The 20,310-nt window shown below is 47.9% G+C and overlaps 1 protein-coding gene across 3 annotated transcripts in view; it reads right to left on the minus strand.

The window, feature by feature from the left end:
• PHC2 (polyhomeotic homolog 2) overlaps positions 1-18,820 on the minus strand; it is a 60,130-nt gene extending 41,310 nt beyond the window's left edge. Inside the window, exons 1-2 of one of the 3 annotated variants that reach the window (XM_083752539.1) lie at positions 18,703-18,820; positions 1,312-1,519 (exon numbers count right to left, since the gene is read on the minus strand). In XM_083752539.1, the coding sequence (XP_083608665.1) occupies positions 1,312-1,519; positions 18,703-18,719 (225 nt within the window). In that variant the 5' untranslated portion in view covers positions 18,720-18,820. The remainder of the gene's footprint in view (positions 1-1,311; positions 1,520-18,702) is intronic. The other 2 variants (XM_083752541.1, XM_083752540.1) reach the window with 2 other exon arrangements.
• Between the last annotated feature and the right edge of the window lie 1,490 nt (positions 18,821-20,310).

Here is a 20,310-nt window from a genome sequence, read left to right on the forward strand (position 1 = left end):
TTCTGCAGTTCTTGGTGGTTCATTCATGGAAAGGCTCAATGAGTTCAAACTCGCCTTATTATCCCTTATACACCCAGTAGCTCACTGCAGTTTGCGGGAGAGTTTCCGCAGTCCACTCTGCAATAACTCAGAGCAGGGCTTTTAGTGTGGCTGCCCCTGCCCTGTGGAATAGCATCCCTAGGCGCCCACTAGCTCCACTTTCTGGAAACAGCTGAAGCCATTTTTGTTCTGACCGGCTTTCCCAGCTGGAAAAAAGGGGTATTTACCACCAGTCTTGTTTTAAATGGATTATGTTGTTTTTGTGTGTCTCTAACTGTTCTTAAATATCTTATAGGTAAATCGCCTTGAGACAGTGGTTTAGAAAATGATTTAAAAATCAGTTGTAATAAATAGAATAATAAGGAGGATGACAACAACAACAACAACAGGAGTCAATAGCCCAGATTTTCCTTGATATTGTGTGTGTGTGTGTGTGTGTGTGTGTGTGTGTGTGTGTGTGTTTGTGTGTATGTGTGTGTGTGAGAAAGTAAGTAGGCATTGCATAGGACTCCCGAATGGGAGTCAGGTTGCCACACTGCAAGGACTTCATTGGCCTAACCCATGAGGGATGTTCTTGCATTCGAGTATCCCCAAATGGCCCAGGCTGCCTATGCTTGCACATGCTCCCACATCTGCAAGAGGCAGCATGGTGTAGTGGTTAGAGCGCTGGGCTAGGACCCAGGAGAGACCAGGGTTCAGATCCCTTCTTATCCGCAAGGTTCGCTGGGGGACCTTGGTTAAGTTACTATCTCTCAGTCTAACCTACCTCATACGGCTGTTGTCAGGATGAAAAGAAATTAAGGGACAGGGCAGGGCAACCAAGTACGGTACTTTGCCTTGAGATACATGGGGGGAAAGGCAGCGTATTAATCTACTATAAGTGAGAGTCAATGTTGTGGGGCTAGTGAGTTGGACCAGGGTGAGCAGGGTTCAAATCCCCACTCATAGGCCGTGAATCTCCCTGGGTGCAACCTCGGGGGCCAGTTGGTGACCTCTTAGGCTAACCTACCTCACAGGGTTGTTGTGAGGACTGAATGAAGAAAGGGAGCGCCTTGTATGCCAAGGGCAAAACGGAGACGGGGGAGAAAAGGTGGGATATACTGTTATATTGTAAATGTAATAAAACAACAATACAATATGAACAACTCCTCAGCTGGATCAGACACAAAGGGAAGCAGGGAGTGGATTATCCTGGCTCAAGCCTGGGGCGTCTTCTCCCTGTCTGCCTTAGCTCCTCCGAACAGGAGGGCCTTTCCGCCCTCTTCCACTTACCTGAACAGTCTGGCGATCGGGGATCCCTCCGTACACAGAGATTTGTGGCCCTGCCTGGCGTCCATTGCTGGTGGCTGTGGCTGCCGTGGCGCTGCTGGTCGGAGGGGGGGCTGGCAGCTGCTCGTTCTCCATGGTAACCATCCAGGGCACCCGAGAGGCAGCAGAGGACGGGCGGGGTGCGTGGGTGAGGGTGGCCAGCCGGCTACAGCTGTGAGGAGATGAAAAAGCAGGTTACCAAACGATCCACCCTGAGAGCAAAGCTCACCTCATAAGAACGTCAGAGGAGCAACTGGGATTCAGAAGAATGGCTGCCTTTGACTGTCAAGGGCATTATGGCAAATAGCCATCGACAGCCCTCTCCCTCCATGCATTTGCCCAATCCTCTTTTAAAGCCATCCAGGTTGGTGACTGTCCCTGTGGCAGTGAGTTCCACAGCTTATGCACCATGTGACGAAGTCCTTTCCTTTATCAGTGCCAAATCTTCCAACGTTCAGCTTAGTTGGATGTCTGAATTTTAGTGTTATGAGTGAGGGAAATAAATGTTTGCCTGTCCGTTTGCTCCATGCCATGTTATCATTTTTAAAGCTTCTGTGATGTTGCCGCCTTTTCTCTAAACTAAAAAGCCCCAAATGCCACAACCTTTCCTCATAGGGGAGTCACTCTCCATCCACTTGAAAATTTCCGTGGCCCTTTTCTGAACCTTTTCCAACTCTACAATAATTCTGAGGTGAGGCAGCCAGAACCGTACACAGTATTATTCCAAATACGGTCTCACTGTAGATTTGTGTAATGGCGTTGTGATATTGGCACTTTAATTTTCAATTCCTTTCCTGATAATCCCTAGCATGGAATTTGCCTTTTGCCCAGCGGCCACACACCAGGCCAACATATTCGCTGAACTATCTACTACCTCAGCGATGGTGTTGACGGAAGATTTGTGCTCCAAGGCACAAATCAGTCAGGGGCCGGCCCTCCAGAGCTCCTGGCTTGCCCCTCAGAGCTCTCCCCAAACCCCTCCATGGCCAAGCCTTGCACCCTCCTGGAGTTGTTTTGCCTGACTGGAATATGTCCTATTGCTTGCCTGGATGGGACACAGATGTGGGAGTCCTGAGAACTAGCCGGCTACGCAAAGGTAAAAATTCACACTTGCTGCTCTGCCTATTTTTGCCTCTGCCCCCCCCTTCCCTGGCATGTGGACCCTGGGAGGCTGACCAGAAGGCAATCCGGCCCTCGGACTGCAGTTTCCCTGCACCGCTGGACTAAAGAAGGGAGCTTCTGGTCCCAACCATTTACGAAGCTTGTTGAGCAGCGTAGGGCACACAACCATAAGGGAGGTTCTGGAAGGACGATGCATAAATTCATAGAATCACAGAGTTGGAAGGGACCCCCAAAGGTCATCCAGTCCAACCCCTTGCAATCCCAGCTAAAGAATTCCTGACAGGTGGCCATCCAGCCTCTGTTTTAATACCTCCAACCACCGCCTTCTGAGGGAGTCCGTTCCACTGTTGAACAGCCCTTACCCTCAGAAAGTTCTTCCAAGTGTTTACTTTCTTGCAATTTGAATTGAGTGGTTTGGGTCCTGCCCTTTGGGAGCAGCAGAAAACAAGCTTGCTCCTCCTTCCATGGGACAGCCCTTCAGATATTTGAAGGTGGCTATCGGTGGCACTGTGGGTTAAACCACAGAGCGTAGGACTTGCCGATCAGAAGGTCAGTGGTTCGAATCCCCGCGACGGGGTGAGCTCCCGTTGCTCGGTCCCTGCTACTGCCAACCTAGCAGTTCAAAAGCATGTCAGAGTGCAAGTAGACAAATAGGTACCGCTCTGGCGGGAAGGTAAACGACGTTTCCGTGCTCTGCTCTGGTTCGCCAGAAGCGGCTTAGTCATGCTGGCCACATGACCCAGAAGCTGTACGCTGACTCCCTCGGCCAATAAAGCGAGATGAATGCCGCAACCCCACAATCGGCCACGACTGGATCTAATGGTCAAGGGTCTCTTTACCTTTACCTATCATATCACATCTCAGTCCCCTCTTCTTCTTCAACTCCCTCAACTGTTTCTCATAAGGCTTTGGGTTATGATGCACTTCCAGTGGTAAAATACGGTACTTTAGAAAGTGCACAGATGCAATGGCAGTTTGGAAAGCAGGTAAGGTGGGGAAATGGTTTGAAATGAGGTAACCGATTTTCTTTCCGCAAATAGACTGCTCCAACTGCCAGCTGCCCTAGGGCTGCCAGGAAGACCATCATGGCAAATCCATCTGCCAACAAAAAACAGGCTACTCCATAATTCCTTTTTTCTTTTGCATCATGCATCTTGCCCCAACCCCTCTGGTACTCGACTATGAGCCTGCAGACAGGGACTGCCTTATTTTTTAATATATGTACAGAGTTTAGAAATTTTCAAAATATTTAAATGATACAGGTTTTAGCACCCATATTAGGACAAAACCTTTGTGAGGCCAAACAAAATGCCGTGAAATAGAGCAGGAAGAATTCTTTATCAGGCTAGGTAGTTTCTTTAAAAAGTAGCCGGGGTGGGGGGGGCAGGCTCTTGGTGCTAGGTGAGCCATTAGTGTATGCTTCTGGAAGTGCTTCATAATAATAAATAAATTTTTAAAAATAGACTGTGTCAGCGAAACCTTCTGAATGCACACACACTAGGGTCTGGACATATGGCAACACATGTCAGAAGTGTAAATTTTGGTGAATTTTCTTAAAAACAGCTTAAGAACTTCAAATTTTGGGCAAAAACACTGTCCAGGTTTTCACTTTTTTAAATATGGGAACCCTAACACATACAATATCTGTTTAATAGTAAGTCTGTTTAGGATCGCAGTCTGACACATCTAATATTCTGGGCACAAGTAAAATGTCCCTAAGCAATTAAAAAAACTTTTTTTAAAAAAGCATAAAACCAAAAGAAAAACACATACAATTAAAAATAATATCAAAATACCGAAATCCAAAAAACATACCCAATAAACAGCAGAATGCATCATTCAGAAACTCATCTTAATCTGTCCAATGCTTGCGTTTGCTTTGCTTTGCTTTGCTTTTTAAAAGGTAAAAGGTAAAGGTACCCCTGCCCGTACGGGCCAGTCTTGACAGACTCTGGGGTTGTGCGCCCATCTCACTTAAGAGGCCAGGGGCCAGCGCTGTCCGGAGACACTTCCGGGTCACGTGGCCAGCGTGACAAAGCTGGATCTGGCGAGCCAGAGCCGCACACGGAAACGCTGTTTACCTCCCCGCTGGTAAGCGGTCCCTATTTATCTACTTGCACCCGGAGGTGCTTTCGAACTGCTAGGTTGGCAGGCGCTGGGACCGAGCAGCAGGAGCGCACCCCGCCGCAGGGATTCGAACCGCCGACCTTTCGATCGGCAAGTCCTAGGCGCTGAGGCTTTAACCCACAGCGCCACCTGTGTCCCTTGCTTTGCTTTTTACTTAGAGTCAAAACGTCCCTAAAAGCCTGTTAATTAGAACTCAAGATTCACACAAAGCACAGCACAGACCAATGGAATATGACAATGAGAAAGGCAATTGTACAAACAATTGTAGGCAAAAAGGAAGGAATGAAATGGTACTCTCACCTGCCCCTTGTGGGGAGAGCTTAGCTATGACCTTTAACACCTGGAAGTTTTTTTGTTTGTTTGTTTTTAAAGTCTTTTATAAGGAAGAAAAAGCGGAGATTAATAAGGTCTTTGCCCGAAACTGGAGTGAAAGATATAGTGGAGCAGGAAAACTCTGGCAAACCGTAAGACACGATGTACAAGAAGCTGCCTCATCGTCCCTTCAGCCAACCTAGCTGGTTCTAGCCTTCCCCAGCCTAGTGCCCTCCAAAAGCTTTGAGGCAGCGTTGCATAGTAGTGAGAGTGTTGGACTAGGACCTGGGAGGCCAGGCTTCAAATCCACACTCAGCGGGTGTCCTTGGGCCAATCATTCGCTCTCAGCTTAACCTACCTCACTAGGGTTGCCATATTTCAAAATGTGAAAATCCGGACACAAAAGTTGAGCTCTTTTTTTCTTTTTCTTTTTGCAAAGTTGTTTTGCAAAATCTCAAAAAAAGAAAAAGGGTTTTGAGCTATTTTTAAGGAAATTTGCCCCAACCTCCAACATGGGTTACCATATGCCTGGACACTGTTTCCGATTGCCATATTCTGGCTACGTCCGGAAAATTCCAGACGTATGGAAGCCCTACCTCACAGGACTGTTGTGAAGAGAAAATGGGATGTGAGGGATAAGAGCTGAGATCCCTGCATTGCAGGGGGTTGGACTACATGTCCCTTGGGGTCCCTTTCAACTCCTCAATTCTGTGATTCTATGAGGAATCCTAGAGCTCCTTGGGGGAAAGGTGGGATATAAATGTAGTCAAATTGTAAATGAAATAATAACACCCTGTTATTTATCTGCAGCATCTGTTACTCTGACATAGACTGCAGGTGAACATGGGGGGGTCTTGCTTACGTATCATTGCTCAGAGTCACTGGCAGATGCCTCCTCTGTGAGTCTATCCCAGGCATAGGCAAACCTGGCCCTCCAAATGTTTTAGGACTACAATTCCCATCATCCCTGACCACTGGTCCTGTTACCTAGGGATCATGGGAGTTGTAGTCCCAAAAACATCTGGAGGGCCAAGTTTGCCTATGCCTGGTCTATCCTTTCCTTTCACAGCTGCCACAGCTACTTCTAGCAGCAGTGAGTTCCACAAGTTTATTACACTTCTTAATTCTCTTTCTCCCTCCCCCTGCCTTTACTTCTAAATCTAGTCGTTGCAGATCTTCATCTCCAAGCCTCTTGACTTGCCATCCACAAGCCTCGTTTAAGACCTCCGGCGATCACTTTACTCCATCCCAGATATCCACGTGGGTGGAAATAACACAATTATCTAGCACGTGAAAGCCTAGGAGCCCACTGGAATCCCACTGCCTGTACACTGCCGCAAAATTCTACTCTGCGACCTTGAGGTCTAGAAACTTGCACTGCCCAATAAGGAAACCCACCAGGAAGCTAACTGTTTCGGGGCGAGCGCACCAAGTAAGCACAGTCCCGGTCCACAAGAGCTTGCTGTCATGCGCACCAAAAGAAAAGCCTTCAAAGCCAACAGCACAACCTCTTCCCCCAATTCACAGTCCACCTCCAGAGGCTCTCTGCACCTACCTCCAGGCTACCGGGATTTGTGGCACAAGTCGGAAAGCGTGCAGAGTCTTCAAAGGGATGGCAGGACCCCTGCCCAGGGGTCCCCAGCCTCAGCTCCACGCTCTGCTCCTTCAATCCTCCACATCCCCCGAAACAGACAAGAGCATCTTCTCCAGGTAAACCTCCAGAGCAGGCTTGGAAAAGGACCGTTTTAGGTGCCCTGGTAGTGGGGCACAGCCTGAAGCTAAGAGGCGCAAATCAATGCACAGCTCCTGGCGGCAGGAGAAGCGCCACCCGCTCTGCTGTCAGTGGATGTCATTTTGGGGAACCGTGTGCCTGAGATCTCCTCCTGCCGATCTGCCTTTGTTCCGCTACCCCCCCCCCCTTTGCACAGCCCAGCAATCGCACAGATACTCCAGGGTTGGGAGAGAAGGGGGGGGGGAGAGAGAGAGAGATAAAGAAGAGAGCCTAATTTCCTGATGATTATGATGTCGCTTAGCAACCACCAATCAGGGCCTTGCCGTTTTGCCTGCAGTATTTCATGCAAATAGTTTCAGGGGGCTGGTGGCATGCGCACGTTCCTTTTAATCTCAAAGGGTCAGCCAAGCAGCTTAGCATGACTCCCAAGGGACACGTTAAGAGACTGATACGAGCCTGGGGGGGGGGGTGCGGAAAGACAGAGTGCCCACCTCGCCCAGGAGCTTCCCAGCGCAAGGGAGGACCAAGGACCAAGCTCAAGGTAGGCACAACCGCACCGCGGAAAGGTGGAAAGGGATGTCCCCGCAGCGGCCGCAATCTATCCCAGTCCAGCTGGCAACAGCACATCTTGGGGCATGGGCACAGAAACCCACTTCTGCCAACAAAGCGAAGGGACCTCTCCAAGTTCCAAGAGCCTCCCTGAGCAAGAAATTAAGATGTTAAAGTATTCACACACACACAGGCTTTGCCAATGCAAACTAAAACCGTAACTCAGAAAAAATGAAGCCAAGCTTTATGAGGAACAGCGGAGGGAGGTGGGAGATAGCCGTCTTCAAATATCTAAAGGGCTGTCCCATGGAAGATGGAGAAAGCTTCTTTTCTGCTGCTCGCAAAGGACCTGAGTGAGTCGATTCAGATTATGAGAGAGGAGATGCCGACTAGACATTAGGAAGAACTTTCTGAGGGTAAGAGCTGTTCAGCATCAAAAAGGGCTGTGTTGGAAGGTGGAGGTTTTTAATCAGAGGTTTGATGGCCACCTGTCCGGGATTATTGAGCTGTGATTCCTGTATTGCAGAGGGTTGGACTAGTTGATCCACCCTACATTCTATGATTCTACGAAATTCTGCAACCTGTATTTAATTTCGCAAAAATAAGCAGCAGCTTGATCAAACTGAACCTCAAACTCTCTGAACACTGAAAAAAGTCTTATTCAGCAACCTCTTTTGCTTTGGAGTTTTCACTGGGTCTTGAATCCAGACTGCGTTGAGTAGAACCTTAAGGTCTAGAAAGGTCTAGAAACTTGAGTGGCTCTTTTAAAAAAGAAAGTGGGGAAAATGCGACCTATCAGAAAATTGAATTCTGTGCTTGCCACTATATTTAGTGTTTGTGTGTCCACACTGCAGCCTTAAGAAAGTAAGAAGAGTCTGATGGAATAGGCCATTGGCCCATCTAATCCAGATCGTTCTCACAGTGGCCAACCAGGGGGAAACCTGCAAGCAGGAACCAAAAACAAGACCGCTCTCCCCTCCTGTGGTTTCCAACAAGAGAAGCATGACCATGGAGGCAGAGCATAGCTATCAAGGAGCCCTCGGTTGCTCTCTCCTCCATGAATTTGTCTGATCTTCTTCTGAAGCCATCCAAGCCTTGGCTACTGGGGAGGTTTCTCCAAACTACACAGTTGAAACCTTCTTGAAACCCCCAAGAGAAAATAAAGGCAATCACCGTGGAGGAGGAGGAACCCTCCTACACGAGGGGAGGGGAAGGGGCAATGAACTCATATCACTCAAATATGAGGCACTCAAGCGTTCCCCCTGCCCCCCTCCAGTGGGCCCATTTATCGTCCCCTAATTGTTCCGTTTTCATTGCTGGCGCCGCCTCGAAAGGACTTCCATTAGCCGGCCCTGGTCAATGGTGCCCGTAGGATCCCCTATTGATCGGCAGGCGCCATCGATTTCCATCAGGCTACTTAGCATATAAATTAGCCATTTCTGGGAGGGTGGGGGCGGGCGAGGAGAAAGTATTCAGCACAAATTAATTTGAGTTTGGTAGCCCTTAAAAAAAACAAAACACGAAGCCAATCTGCAAAAGCATCAAAAAGCACATGTGGGGGTGAGGAAGTCAGGGATAATGGGAACTATAGTCCAATGGCACTTGGAGGGCTGGAGATTCCCCACCTTTCGGGGTCAGATCCAAGGCCTCTCTAGTCCAATATCCCAAGTCCCTCTGTGCTTCCAACTGAATGTTCCTGTCCTGAGAAGCTCACAAACACAGCACGAAAGCAAGAGGTCACAGGGCTAGAGCGTGGTGCTGACAACATCAAGGTTGCAGGTTGTAAGGGGCGAGGGCATATTCTTGCCTTGCAACTAGGTAATTCCCACTCTATGATTCTATGAGAACTCTCTGCCCTCCAACCACTGGTACCCCAAGAGCAGCACGGTCAGAAACCTGGAAGTTCAGCTTAGCTAGTGTGGGCTGGAGTAGTGATGTATGGAAGTGAGAGCTGGACCATAAAGAAGACTGATCGCCGAAGAATCGATGCTTTTGAATTATTGGTGCTGGAGGAGACCTTTGAGAGTCCCATGGACTGCAAGAAGATCAAACCTATCCATTCTTAAGGAAATCAGCCCTGAGTGCTCACTGGAAGGACAGATCCTGAGGCTGAGGCTCCAATACTTTGGCCACCTCATAAGAAGAGAAGGCTCCCTGGAAAAGACCCTGATGCTGGGAAAGATGGAGGGCACAAGGAGAAGGGGAGGACAGAGATGGTTGGACAATGTTCTCGAAGCTATCAGAATGCGGGAGGCAGTGGAAGACAGGAGTGCCTGGCGTGCTCAGGTCCATGGGGTCACGAAGAGTCGGACACAACTAAATGACTAAACAACAACAACAAAGTGTGGGCTGGTAGCCGTGGAAAAGCCCATTTCCTATAAAGTAGCTCAATCCCATTTTCATGTCATCTTTAGAAACCTGACATCACCACGGCTTAAGACGGTGAGTTCCACAGGTTAATTTCCTGCCATGCAAAGACGTCTGCCCTGAATCTATGGCTTGCATGGTGTGCTGGAGTTCTGGTTATCCAGAGTGAGGGAGGAAAGGGTTTCTCTTCCTGCACTCCCAGGAAAATACACCTGATCATAGGTCTTCCTCTGCTTTCTCACTGGTTTAACAAACCAGCACTTCCGCCTTTCCTCACTGAAGTAAGAGGACCACCAAGGCTAAGTGATGGACAGGACCTTCAGAAGACCAGGCCTAAGGGGACCCGTCTAGTTCAGCATCCTGTTCTCACACTGACCAACCAGACACCCATTGGAAACCAGCGAACGCAAGAGCCCTCTCCCCTCCTCCAGCTTCCAGTAACAGGTATTCAGAAGCATAACTGCCTCTGGACCGCAAAGGCGGAATCACAGCCTTGTAGAGTTGGAAGGGACCGGGGGCAGGGTCATCTAGTCCAACCCCCTGCAATGCAGGAATTTTTCACCCACCCTGGGACTCAAACCCACGACCCTGAGATTAAGAGTCTCATGCACTACCAACCAAGCTATCCCTCAGGGCCATTGATAGTGTTATCCTCCACAAATGTGTCCCATCCTCTTTTAAAGCCACCCAGGTTGATTGACATCACTGCCTCCAGTGGCAGGGAGTTCCACAGTTAAACTATGTACTGCATGAAGAAGGGCTTTCTTTTATCTGCATTGTTTTTTACACTTCTATCATGGCACCTCATACTCATCCGGCTCAGTGCTGAGCCCCTCCTTTATATGTGGATGGTCCCATTTCAACCTCCAGCATCTCTAGGTAGGGCAGAGAAACTCCCTCCCCAAACCCTGACTAGTCCTGGCCAGTAAGTACAGACAAAGCTGAACTGGCAGGACCAATGGTCTGGCTCACTACAAGGCAACTTCCTCTTCAAAATCAGCTCTTTGATTCAGAACCATGAGAAATAGAACCTTAGCTTAACTTTGGAAGAAGGACCAACACTCTCCACTTGGCTTTGCACTTTGAAGCTCCCAAGTCCAGCCGTCAGCATCTCAAGGTATGGATGGGAAAGACCCTGTCGGAAGCTCTGGTGAGCTGCTGCCAGTCAGTGTGGATGATATTAAGCTAAATGGAGCAGGCGTCTTCCCTTTCGCTCGCCTGCCTCCTCCCCTTATTCCTGCCTCCTGAGATGACTTGACCCTCTGCGCCTTCTGAGCTTTTACCAGGCAATGATGCCCCCATTAACCCTTCCACATTTTTACCTTTGCCTCCATATGGACCGGAAGCTTACTCATTCTCTCTCTATATATAAAAAAATTAGGAGTCAAATATATATAAGATTCTATAAAGTGCTATTATGGAGCTTTCCATTAGCCTTCTCAAATGGCCTCTGTCTGCTTACAAGCTCCGTAGCTGTAAATCTTCCGGAAATAGCGCCGGAATTATGGCAGCCCACTCAGCCTGGTGCATCCGCAGCCGGAGTCCCCCTCCCATTTAGGCATTCCCAGCTGCTGCTGCTGCTGCTGCTGCTGCAACGTTTGCAACTTAATGATGATTAAAAACACGGAAATTTATGGCTGCTCCCTGATCTGAGCTGGCTGCCATTTATTTTATCTTTTACAAAAAGACCGGGCAGGCCAACGGCTGCTCTTGACTTTCCTTGGCTGGCATTATGTCATATGGGACTTTAAACAAGGTGCACTGCTAGCAAGGCCAGCAGAAGTAACTGCCTCTCTTCTCCCCAATTACACTTGCCCTTTACCTCTAAAGAGCAGCAACTCCTTCGCCTCTCTGGAAGCAAAGCCATGAGGCCATCTGCCGCCAGCAAACGCAATGGTGTTGCAATGCCCTTCAGCACACATTGCTGTGGTTCAGCTAACTGCAATGCACTCTGTTTGGTAGGAAGGGATTGGCTGGAAGACACTATTTAAAAACACCAAACAGAGGCTCTGTTTCACATTCAGCATGCTCAGAAAAGGCTGCAATGTTGGCTCAACTTGCTGATACACTCCCACAGTGCACGAACTGCTTAATGCAACTTAAGTGCAGAAAATCCCCAAAGGTGGAGGCTTCCTGCTGTATCTCTGTATGAATCACTGCTCTGACCCTGTCTCCTTCAAGCAGCCTCTTTTGCTGAGCTCAAATGCTGCTAAACACTTCCTTCCCATCAAGGACGATTAGATCACTCCTGCTGCAGGCACAAAGCCCTTCTTTGAAGGGGGAAAAAGAGCTTCTTTCAGCAACTCATGCAGAGATGCAATTCTGGGCTTGCCTTTTTACAGTCTGGAATCACACCCAGAACACCAATTCAAAACAAATACCGTATTTTTCGCTCAATAAGACGCACCAGACCACAAGACGCACCTAGTTTTTGGAGGAGGAAAACAAGAAAAAAAATATTCTGAATCTAGGGAGCCAGAACAGCAAGGGATTACTGCACAGTGAAAGCAGCAATCCCTCTTGCTGTTCTGACTTCTGGGATAGCTGCGCAGCCTGCATTCACTCCATAAGATGCACACACATTTCCCCTTACTTTTTAGGAGGGAAAAAGTGAGTCTTATAGAGCAAAAAATATGGTAAAACAGGTTATCTATGGCTTCCTCAGAAGACAGCCAATCCTTACTGTTATAGTCTAGCTAGTTTCTGAGAAATTGCAATTTCTAGGATTCTTTTAGCCACATTTTAGGTGTGTAGAGATCTGCTGTATTCCAGACCATGACCTACACCCAATGCTAGCCCTATTTAGAACTAGGCCCATTGAAATAAATGAACCTGTTAGTCATGCCTCAGAACTTCAACGGTTATTGTTGTTTCCTTAGTCCAGTTATATCTGAAAACCATCAAAATATGATAAAAAAGAAAAAGACAGGCTTGATCAGGGGAAGCTTAATAAGGAGCAGAACAAACAACAGAGTTTTTGAAAGTGATCTGTGATTATGTGTTTTCCAGTTGTAGCAATGGGCATTTTTGTGGACTGCAAATAAAGAGATGAGGACCATTTTTTAAAAAACAGCAAGAACAAAGTGTATGGGTAGAGAAAGAAGAAAAACAGAATTTGGGGCAAGGGTGATGGGGAGAGAAAGGAAATATTACTCCAGATAATGAAGGACTCATCCAGAACTCTTCCAAGGCCTACACAACACACATCCACTGAATATTGAACACTGTTTTGTGTACCCGTGAGGGCTAGACCCTTGGTTCTTTGTCTTAACTGAATCCCAAAGAAGCTCAGCTTTCCGTTCCTTCAGCTAAACGCTCCCCAAACCTTCACAGAATTCCACATGCATGAAAGGCTAAGGGCTGCCCACTCGCCTCCTTGCCTTCCCCCCATCCTCCAACAAGGACTAATAGCCTGGAAGACGCCGTCTGATAAACATGGAGCATTTAAAAATGTATTAGGGTTACGGAAGCGTCTATTTCCGGCAGGAAACACGGAGAGTTATGAGAGGGGAGTGCATGGGGTTGGAGGGGGCTGGTGTATTTCCCCTCACACCCAAGGTCAGCCCAGCTCTCCAGTAAAACATCTTTGGAGCAATCCGTCGATTGACACCTGCCATTCATCAAACCCACCCAAAGGCCATTGCAGCTGCAAGGTTCTAAGGAGGCAAGGAAAGAAATCAAAAGAGGAGAGGGCCCCTTCTTCCTTCCTTCCTTCCTTTATTTCATAAAATTTATACACAGCTTGATTGGTCTTTTAAAAAAACAAAAACAAAAAAACCTCCAAGTGGTTTACAAAGAGAATAAAACAATATATTTTTAAAGTAAAAAGCAACTTGTTAAAACATTTGAAAGATAAACTCAATAATAAAGAAAAAACAAATTAAAACATACACCAACATTCTACATGTCTGGGTACGCTTGCCTACACAAAAATGTTTTTGGCATGCGCTGAAAGGAGTACAGCGAAGGAGCCTGCCTGATATCAATAGGCAGGGAGTTCCACAGTGTAGATGCCACCACAGTAAAAGATCCATGCCTACAAATACAGGGTGTAGCACTCTTCGGACTCTAACCGGAAGAGTCCGCGACCAGAAGGAGGAGGAGTATCAGGAAGAATGGAATAAATTTAATGATTATTTAGTTAAATTTGTTAAGTTAAATTAACTGGAAATAGCTTGAAGATACTTAACGGGCTTAGGATTTTATTTATGTTAAGTGATGAAGTAATATGTTTAATTCTATATGATGAAGATTTAAGGATGTTAATGTTTAAGTTAAATTTCATAAAAATTGGGATTTGGAAAACCGTTAAAAGGACATGCAATGAAATTCAACTAAGGGGAAGCGAGGAAGTCACTTAACAAAGTTAATAACTGTAATTTTCAATAAGGCTATGATTTATTTTTGTTTTGTTTGTTTGTCTTGTGTGTTTGTTTATTTTTTATAATATTGTGAAAACCAATAAAATTTTTGGAGGAAAAAAATACAGGGTGTAGCAGGGACAGTTCTGCAGATCAAAGGGGTCAAGTGAGTGCATCTCGTAGGTAAGGCGAACTCATAGGTAAACTGGTCCCAAGTTGTTAAGGGCTTTAGATACTAATAGTAACACATTGAACTTGGCGACCAGTGCAGATCTCTGAGCTATAGGAGTTTCCCACTGCCAAAGCCTCACTCCTGTCAGCAAGGGAAGCCCCACATGAAGAGCATTGCAGCAATCCAGTCTTGAAATAACCTGTGCATGAACTACCGTGGCAAGGCTTTCTGAAGTTCCTTCCACAAGTTCACTGCTGAACGGCTGGTTAGCAACTGCATAGCTGACATCCCCCTTCTCTGTGGGTTGGAGAGGATGGGGCATCCTCTATGGCAGGGGTAGGGAACTTGGGCCCTGTAGAAATCGGGGGCACCAACACAGTGCCCATGAAGGCCTTAACTGGAGCCCCTGACCAGGGGTCCCAGCCAGCACTGAGCTTTCATTAAACAATAAATAAAATGCATGTCTCTAACTGACTGTTGTGAAGTGAGCCACCCTGGCTGCTCAGTCTTTTTAGCCAGTGGGTGAAGTCAGGGACTGTAGCAAGAATCTCTTTTCCTTCCTTTCCATCTCTCCCTCTCATTTTTTTCATAGTCCTTGAAATCTCTCTAGTTTGCTCTTCCTTTTGTTCCTAGCTGCCAGGATGCATCTTTCCTGCGGGACTTTGGTACTCCCAAGAAGCCTTTTTCTGCAATTACTACTTTACAATAAGCGTGCGAGTCCTCCCTGCAAAACGCAAGGGGAGAAACTTTGCATGGGCTAAAGACCAGGTGCTCGTTGAGAATGCGCCACAGAGCTACCTAACACTACCTAACACGAGTCCACACAGAAGTACAGTGGTACCTCAGGTTACAGACGCTTCAGGTTACAGATGCTTCAGGTTACAGATTCCGCTAACCCAGAAGTAGTAAGTCGGGTTAAGAACTTTACCTCAGGATGAGAACAGAAATCGTGCGCTGGTGACGCGGTGGCAGCGGGAGGCCCCATTAGCTAAAGTGGTACCTCAGGTTAAGAACAGTTTCAGGTTAAGAACGGACCTCCAGAACAAATTAAGTTCTTAACCTGAGGTACCACTGTACAGTGGTACCTCAATTTAAGAACAGCCCTGTTTACAAACTATTTGGTATACGAACTCTGCAAAACCGGAAGTAGTGTCCCGGTTAGCGAACTTTACCTCGGCTTAAGAACAGCCTTGGTTTAAAAACGGACTTCGGGAACGGATTAAGTTCATAAACCAAGGTACCACTGTAAGTCTCTTTGTGTGCCATGGGGCTTACTCTCACCTAGTCGGGTACAGGATGGCAGCCCTGGTTTTGGTTTAGGGTGGAACACCAGAGTAAAACAAGGGCACCTTCTGGGCCAACTTTTAAACACCTGCTGAAAAGTTTCCTATTCCTATTAGAAATACATCTTTCCACAACATTTAACCAAATTCTGATTATAATGTTTTAATAGATTTATTGTAGGGGGGAAGATTATTAAAAATAGAAAGCAGTATAGAAATGAATATTTATGATGATTACAATGCTTCTATTGCTGCAAACCACTTTGATAGTGGCGTAAACTGCAGCGGTATATAATTTTTTTTTTATAAACGAATAAATAAGGAATGGGAAACCAGGAACCCTATTATGCCACCCTCACAAACCCTGGACTTGGGAGCTACCAGACGCTTCCAGACAAGGAGTCAGAATCCTGTCAGCTCATTGTTTGCCATTAAGGAGCCACAAATTAATCAGCCTGCCATATTGGGGGGGGGGGGGAGAGTAGAGGGAGGAAAAAAGACATCAAGCAAAAATTAAGAATTCAACCTTCCCCCTACGCTCAACACCCCCCCCCCCAAATGCAGCTTACTCATCTCATCTCCATTTCAAGGCAATTCCTCCCACAAGGGACCTTGGATCTATTCCGTAATAAGGCCTTTAATAGAGAGCCCCTTTTCAAGGCCGATTACAGCAGACCTTCCTTCTGTTCCCCGCTCAACCCCCACCACAATGTACACACTGTCTCCTGCCTCCCATCCGCACAATACCGTAATCCTGCAAGGTAGAGGGTGGTTGGAGGTAATGAACGGGCTGTTCTTCTGGAAAGCCCAAGAAGCCTTGGAGTTCAGGATGTGAACTCAGGTCTCCCTTTAATAAAGGTAAAGGTAAAGGGACCCCGACCATTAGGACCAGTCGTGGCCGACTCTGGGGTTGTGCGCTCATCTCACTTTACTGGCCGAGGGAGCCGGCGTACAGCTTCCAGGTCATGTGGCCCGCATGACTAAGCCACTTCTGGCGAACCAGAGCAGCGCATAGAAACACCATTTACCTTCCCGCCGGAGTGGTACCTATTTATCTACTTGCACTTTGACGTGCTTTGGAACTGCTAGGTGGGCAGGAGCAGGGACCGAGCAACGGGAGCTCACCCCATCACGGGGATTTGAACCGCCGACCTTCTGAGCGGCAAGCCCTAGGCTCTGTGGTTTAACCCACAGCGCCACCCGCGTCCCTCCCTTTAATACCAACACTCTAACCTGTCTCGCTCTCAATGTGTCGCTGATCCCAGAAAAAAAGGCCACCGTGCGAGACTGGAACCAGGGACTTCCCACTTCTGAGGCGCCATCTTTCAGCCACGATGCCAGGTGGCCTAAATCTTTTTGCAACCGCAACCGATACCCCCAATGCTCAACACCACACCAGCTTACGAGGGGCCAAATGCTTGCTGGAACAAGTGTGGCTTGAGGTCCAAGAGCAGGAGAAGCCCTTCATTCCCTCACAGGGAACCTTCTTCTGAGGGCCACATGCGAGCAGCAGGGGGCTAAATTGGGTGGCGCCTCTTAATCTCAGGGACATTGGTTCGAGTCCCATGTTGAGCAAAAGATCCCTGCATTGCTGGGGGTTGGACTAGATGACCCTCGTGGCGCCTGGAACCCACTCTGCAATTCTATGATTCTGTTATTCATGTGGCACAGTAAGATGTGGTGATGACCATGGCCTTATCTATTAGATAGCCTTCATGACTAACAGATAAGGGTAACAGATGTGGTCAGGCAGCAGTCTGAAGGGCACCCTGAAGGCATCCATCTGGCCATGTTTGCCACAAAGTGCTAGTCAATGTTCTGCCCTCCCAATGTAACTGGACTCCATTTCCCATCAGCCCCTGCTACAGCAGCCAATGGTCATGGGGGGAAAGTGCTATAGTCCAGTAACATCTGGATAGGGCAGGGGTCAGCAACCTTTTTCAGCCGTGGGCCAGTCCACCATCCCTCAGGCCATGTGGTGGGCCGGAGTATATATTTTTTTTTGGGGGGGGGGGGAATGAACGAATTCCTATGCCCCACAAATAACCCAGAGATGCATTTTAAATAAAAGCACACCTTCTACTCATGTAAAGGCACCAGGCAGGTCCCACAAATAACCCAGAGATGCATTTTAAATAAAAGGACACATTCTACTCATGTAAAAGCACGCTGATTCCCAGACCGTCTGCGGGCCGGACTGAGAAGGCGATTGGGCTGCATCCGGCCCCCAGGCCTTAGGTTGCCTACCCCTGGGATAGGGTGTTACTTTGGCTATCCCTAAATCGTGTGGCCTGATCCAGAAAAGCCACTCACAGTTTCTGAATATTTATTTCTACAGGACTCATCCACATGCATGATGCTGCGTAGAGGTCAGTAAAACCTCCATTCTCTGCCCTGAGGGCCTTACAATCTAAAGCAGATACCCCCCAAAAGCGCTCTATGAACATTAAGAGTTAGGACTGTCACCATGACCATGCCGTACCTATGCTTGATAAGAGATATTGAAAAAGTCTGAAAACCATCGTCCCACCCAAGAACCCAGGAGTCCAGCTGAGCACATCTCCCTTCCCTATGCAATGTTGCATAGGCTGCAATGGGCTGTAGCTCAAATGGGTAGAGGGTCTGCCTTGCATGCAGGTTCAATCCCCAATGGCGTCTCCAGGTAAGGAGAGACAACCTGCTGCTGCCAGTCAGTGTAGACAAGGGATAGCCAACTCACAAGAGACTGCAATCTACTCACAGAGTTAAAAACTGGCAGTGATCTACCCCCTTTTTTGGGGAGCCAAAGTTGTTCAGCTTCTTTGGGGGGAGCCAATGATCTACCAGTGATCTATCGCAGACGTCCAGTGATCTACCGGTAGATCTCGATCTACCTGTTGGACATGCCTGGTGTAGACAATACTGGGATGGATAGGCCAATGATTTCAGCACAAGGCAGCTTCCCGTGTTCCAGTTTAATTCAGAACCTTGCTTTGCATTTAGGTGAAAGACAACAGCTCAGAGGTGGAGCAGCTGCCTTGGTCCCAGGTTCAGACCCCAATGGCATCTCCAGGTAGGGGCTGCGAATGTCTGGAGAGCCGCTGCCGGTCAGTGCGGCCAGTATTGAGCTTAGCTGGACCGATGACCTGCCTCGGGAAGAATGCAGCTTCCCATGTTCCTATTGCAAGAGAGCATCGCAAATGACACCTTCCCGACCACCACCAAAAGGGGGGGGGGGACACCACTGCAATGCTCAGGCCTTGGAAGAGAAGCAGCAGGAGGAAGGGGAGACACCCCCTCCGCACCCAACGTCCCCCACCAGCACCCTGACAGGCTGCCCTGCCCCCTTACCTGACCTCCACGTGCATGCGCAGCGACCAGCCAGCCTGGCCCCCCCTCCGCGCGCGCGCCACGAGCAGCGAATGCAAAAAAAAAAAAAAAACCCAGACAGCGCGCGCAAGACGGGAGGGGGGGGACAGGATTCATTAGCATTCCTGCATGCGTCACGTGCGCACCCTCGCCAATGGCAGCTCCGGGCCTTTTTGTCCCCGCCCCTCCCTGGACTCACACCATGAAACCCAGCGAAGCGGCGGGGAGGGGGAGAATGTATGTCCCAGACAGTTGCCATAGCAACTGGGGAGGGGAACCCCACCCTGTGGATCACGTGGCCTTGGATCCCCCCCCCCCCGCTTCCATTTGCACCTCTTGGTGGAGATAGTAAATGGGGGGGGGGGGATGATGCAGTCAGCCCACCCTCTTCTATTTAGCCAGTGCAATGTATTTGAAATGCAAATATATTTGAAAAGCACGCATGCAGCAATCACAAGATGTGATGTCTAAAAAAAAAACAACGAAAAAAAAACAACGATGTGATGTCTGGGTTAAAAAGGGGAAAGAAGAGGGGCGGGATGTCTAGTTTGGAGGTGGCTGAAGATTTAGGATTGGGTTTAGAATACAGTTGCCCTAACTTTCAAAGCAAACGAGTGGTCCTCATTATTGGCACATGCCTTGAAATTCCAAGCTATCCATTGTTTTCGTTAATTGCTCCTGGCACACTGGAAATTCAAATCCGCTACCCACGTTTAATACTCATTATTACAGTTTCCTTTCTGCCAAGGAGATGGTGGGGGGGAGGGAGTTCTCCTAGTTTTGCATCCTGTCCTCACAACAGCCCTGTGAGGTAGGCTGGCCGCTTGCTCCTAAGGAGGAATGCATCTTAAAAGAGGACATAAAAGGTAAAGGGACCCCTGACCGTTAGGTCCAGTCGCAGACGACTCTGGGGTTGCAGCGTGCATCTCGCTCTATAGGCAGAGGGTGGCCCACTGACAGCATTTCAAATAGAGGACTGTCCTTCATAAAGTAGGGCACATTGGCATTTGCACTACGAGTAATTGACTCCCCACTCCCCACCACCACCACCCAAAAAAATCCACCCAGTAAATGTGTGTATTTATTCAAAGCATTCATATGCTGCTCTTCAGCCAGAAAGGCTCCCAGACGAGTAGCTTACATAACAATGAAAAATAGCACCGTCTCTGCCCTCAGGGTTACAATCTGAAGAGACACAACACAAAAGGAAAAGGGAGAAGGAGGGAAGAGGAAAACAAGCAAACTCAAACACCAGCTTCTTATTGCTATATCATTCTTACAGTATCCAGCTGGGATAGTGTTATTAGTATTAAATTCATTACCTGCCCTTCAGCAGCATGTGCCAGGATGGGTTCCAACTATTTAAAATTCAGAATCAGAAACAGTTATAACAAACAGGATGGATCCTAATTTTTTTTTTAAATGTCCAGTAGCACCTTAGAGACCAACTAAGTTTGTTCTGGGTATAAGCTTTTTTGTGCATGCACACTTCTTCAGATACATGAAAGCTTATACCCAGAACAAACTTAGTTGGTCTCTAAGGTGCTACTGGATAATTTTTTATTTATTTTGACCAACACGGCTACCTAC

This window comes from Podarcis gaigeae (assembly GCF_964106915.1).
Source record: "Podarcis gaigeae genome assembly, chromosome: 8".
NCBI classification, from domain to species: domain Eukaryota; kingdom Metazoa; phylum Chordata; class Lepidosauria; order Squamata; family Lacertidae; genus Podarcis; species Podarcis gaigeae.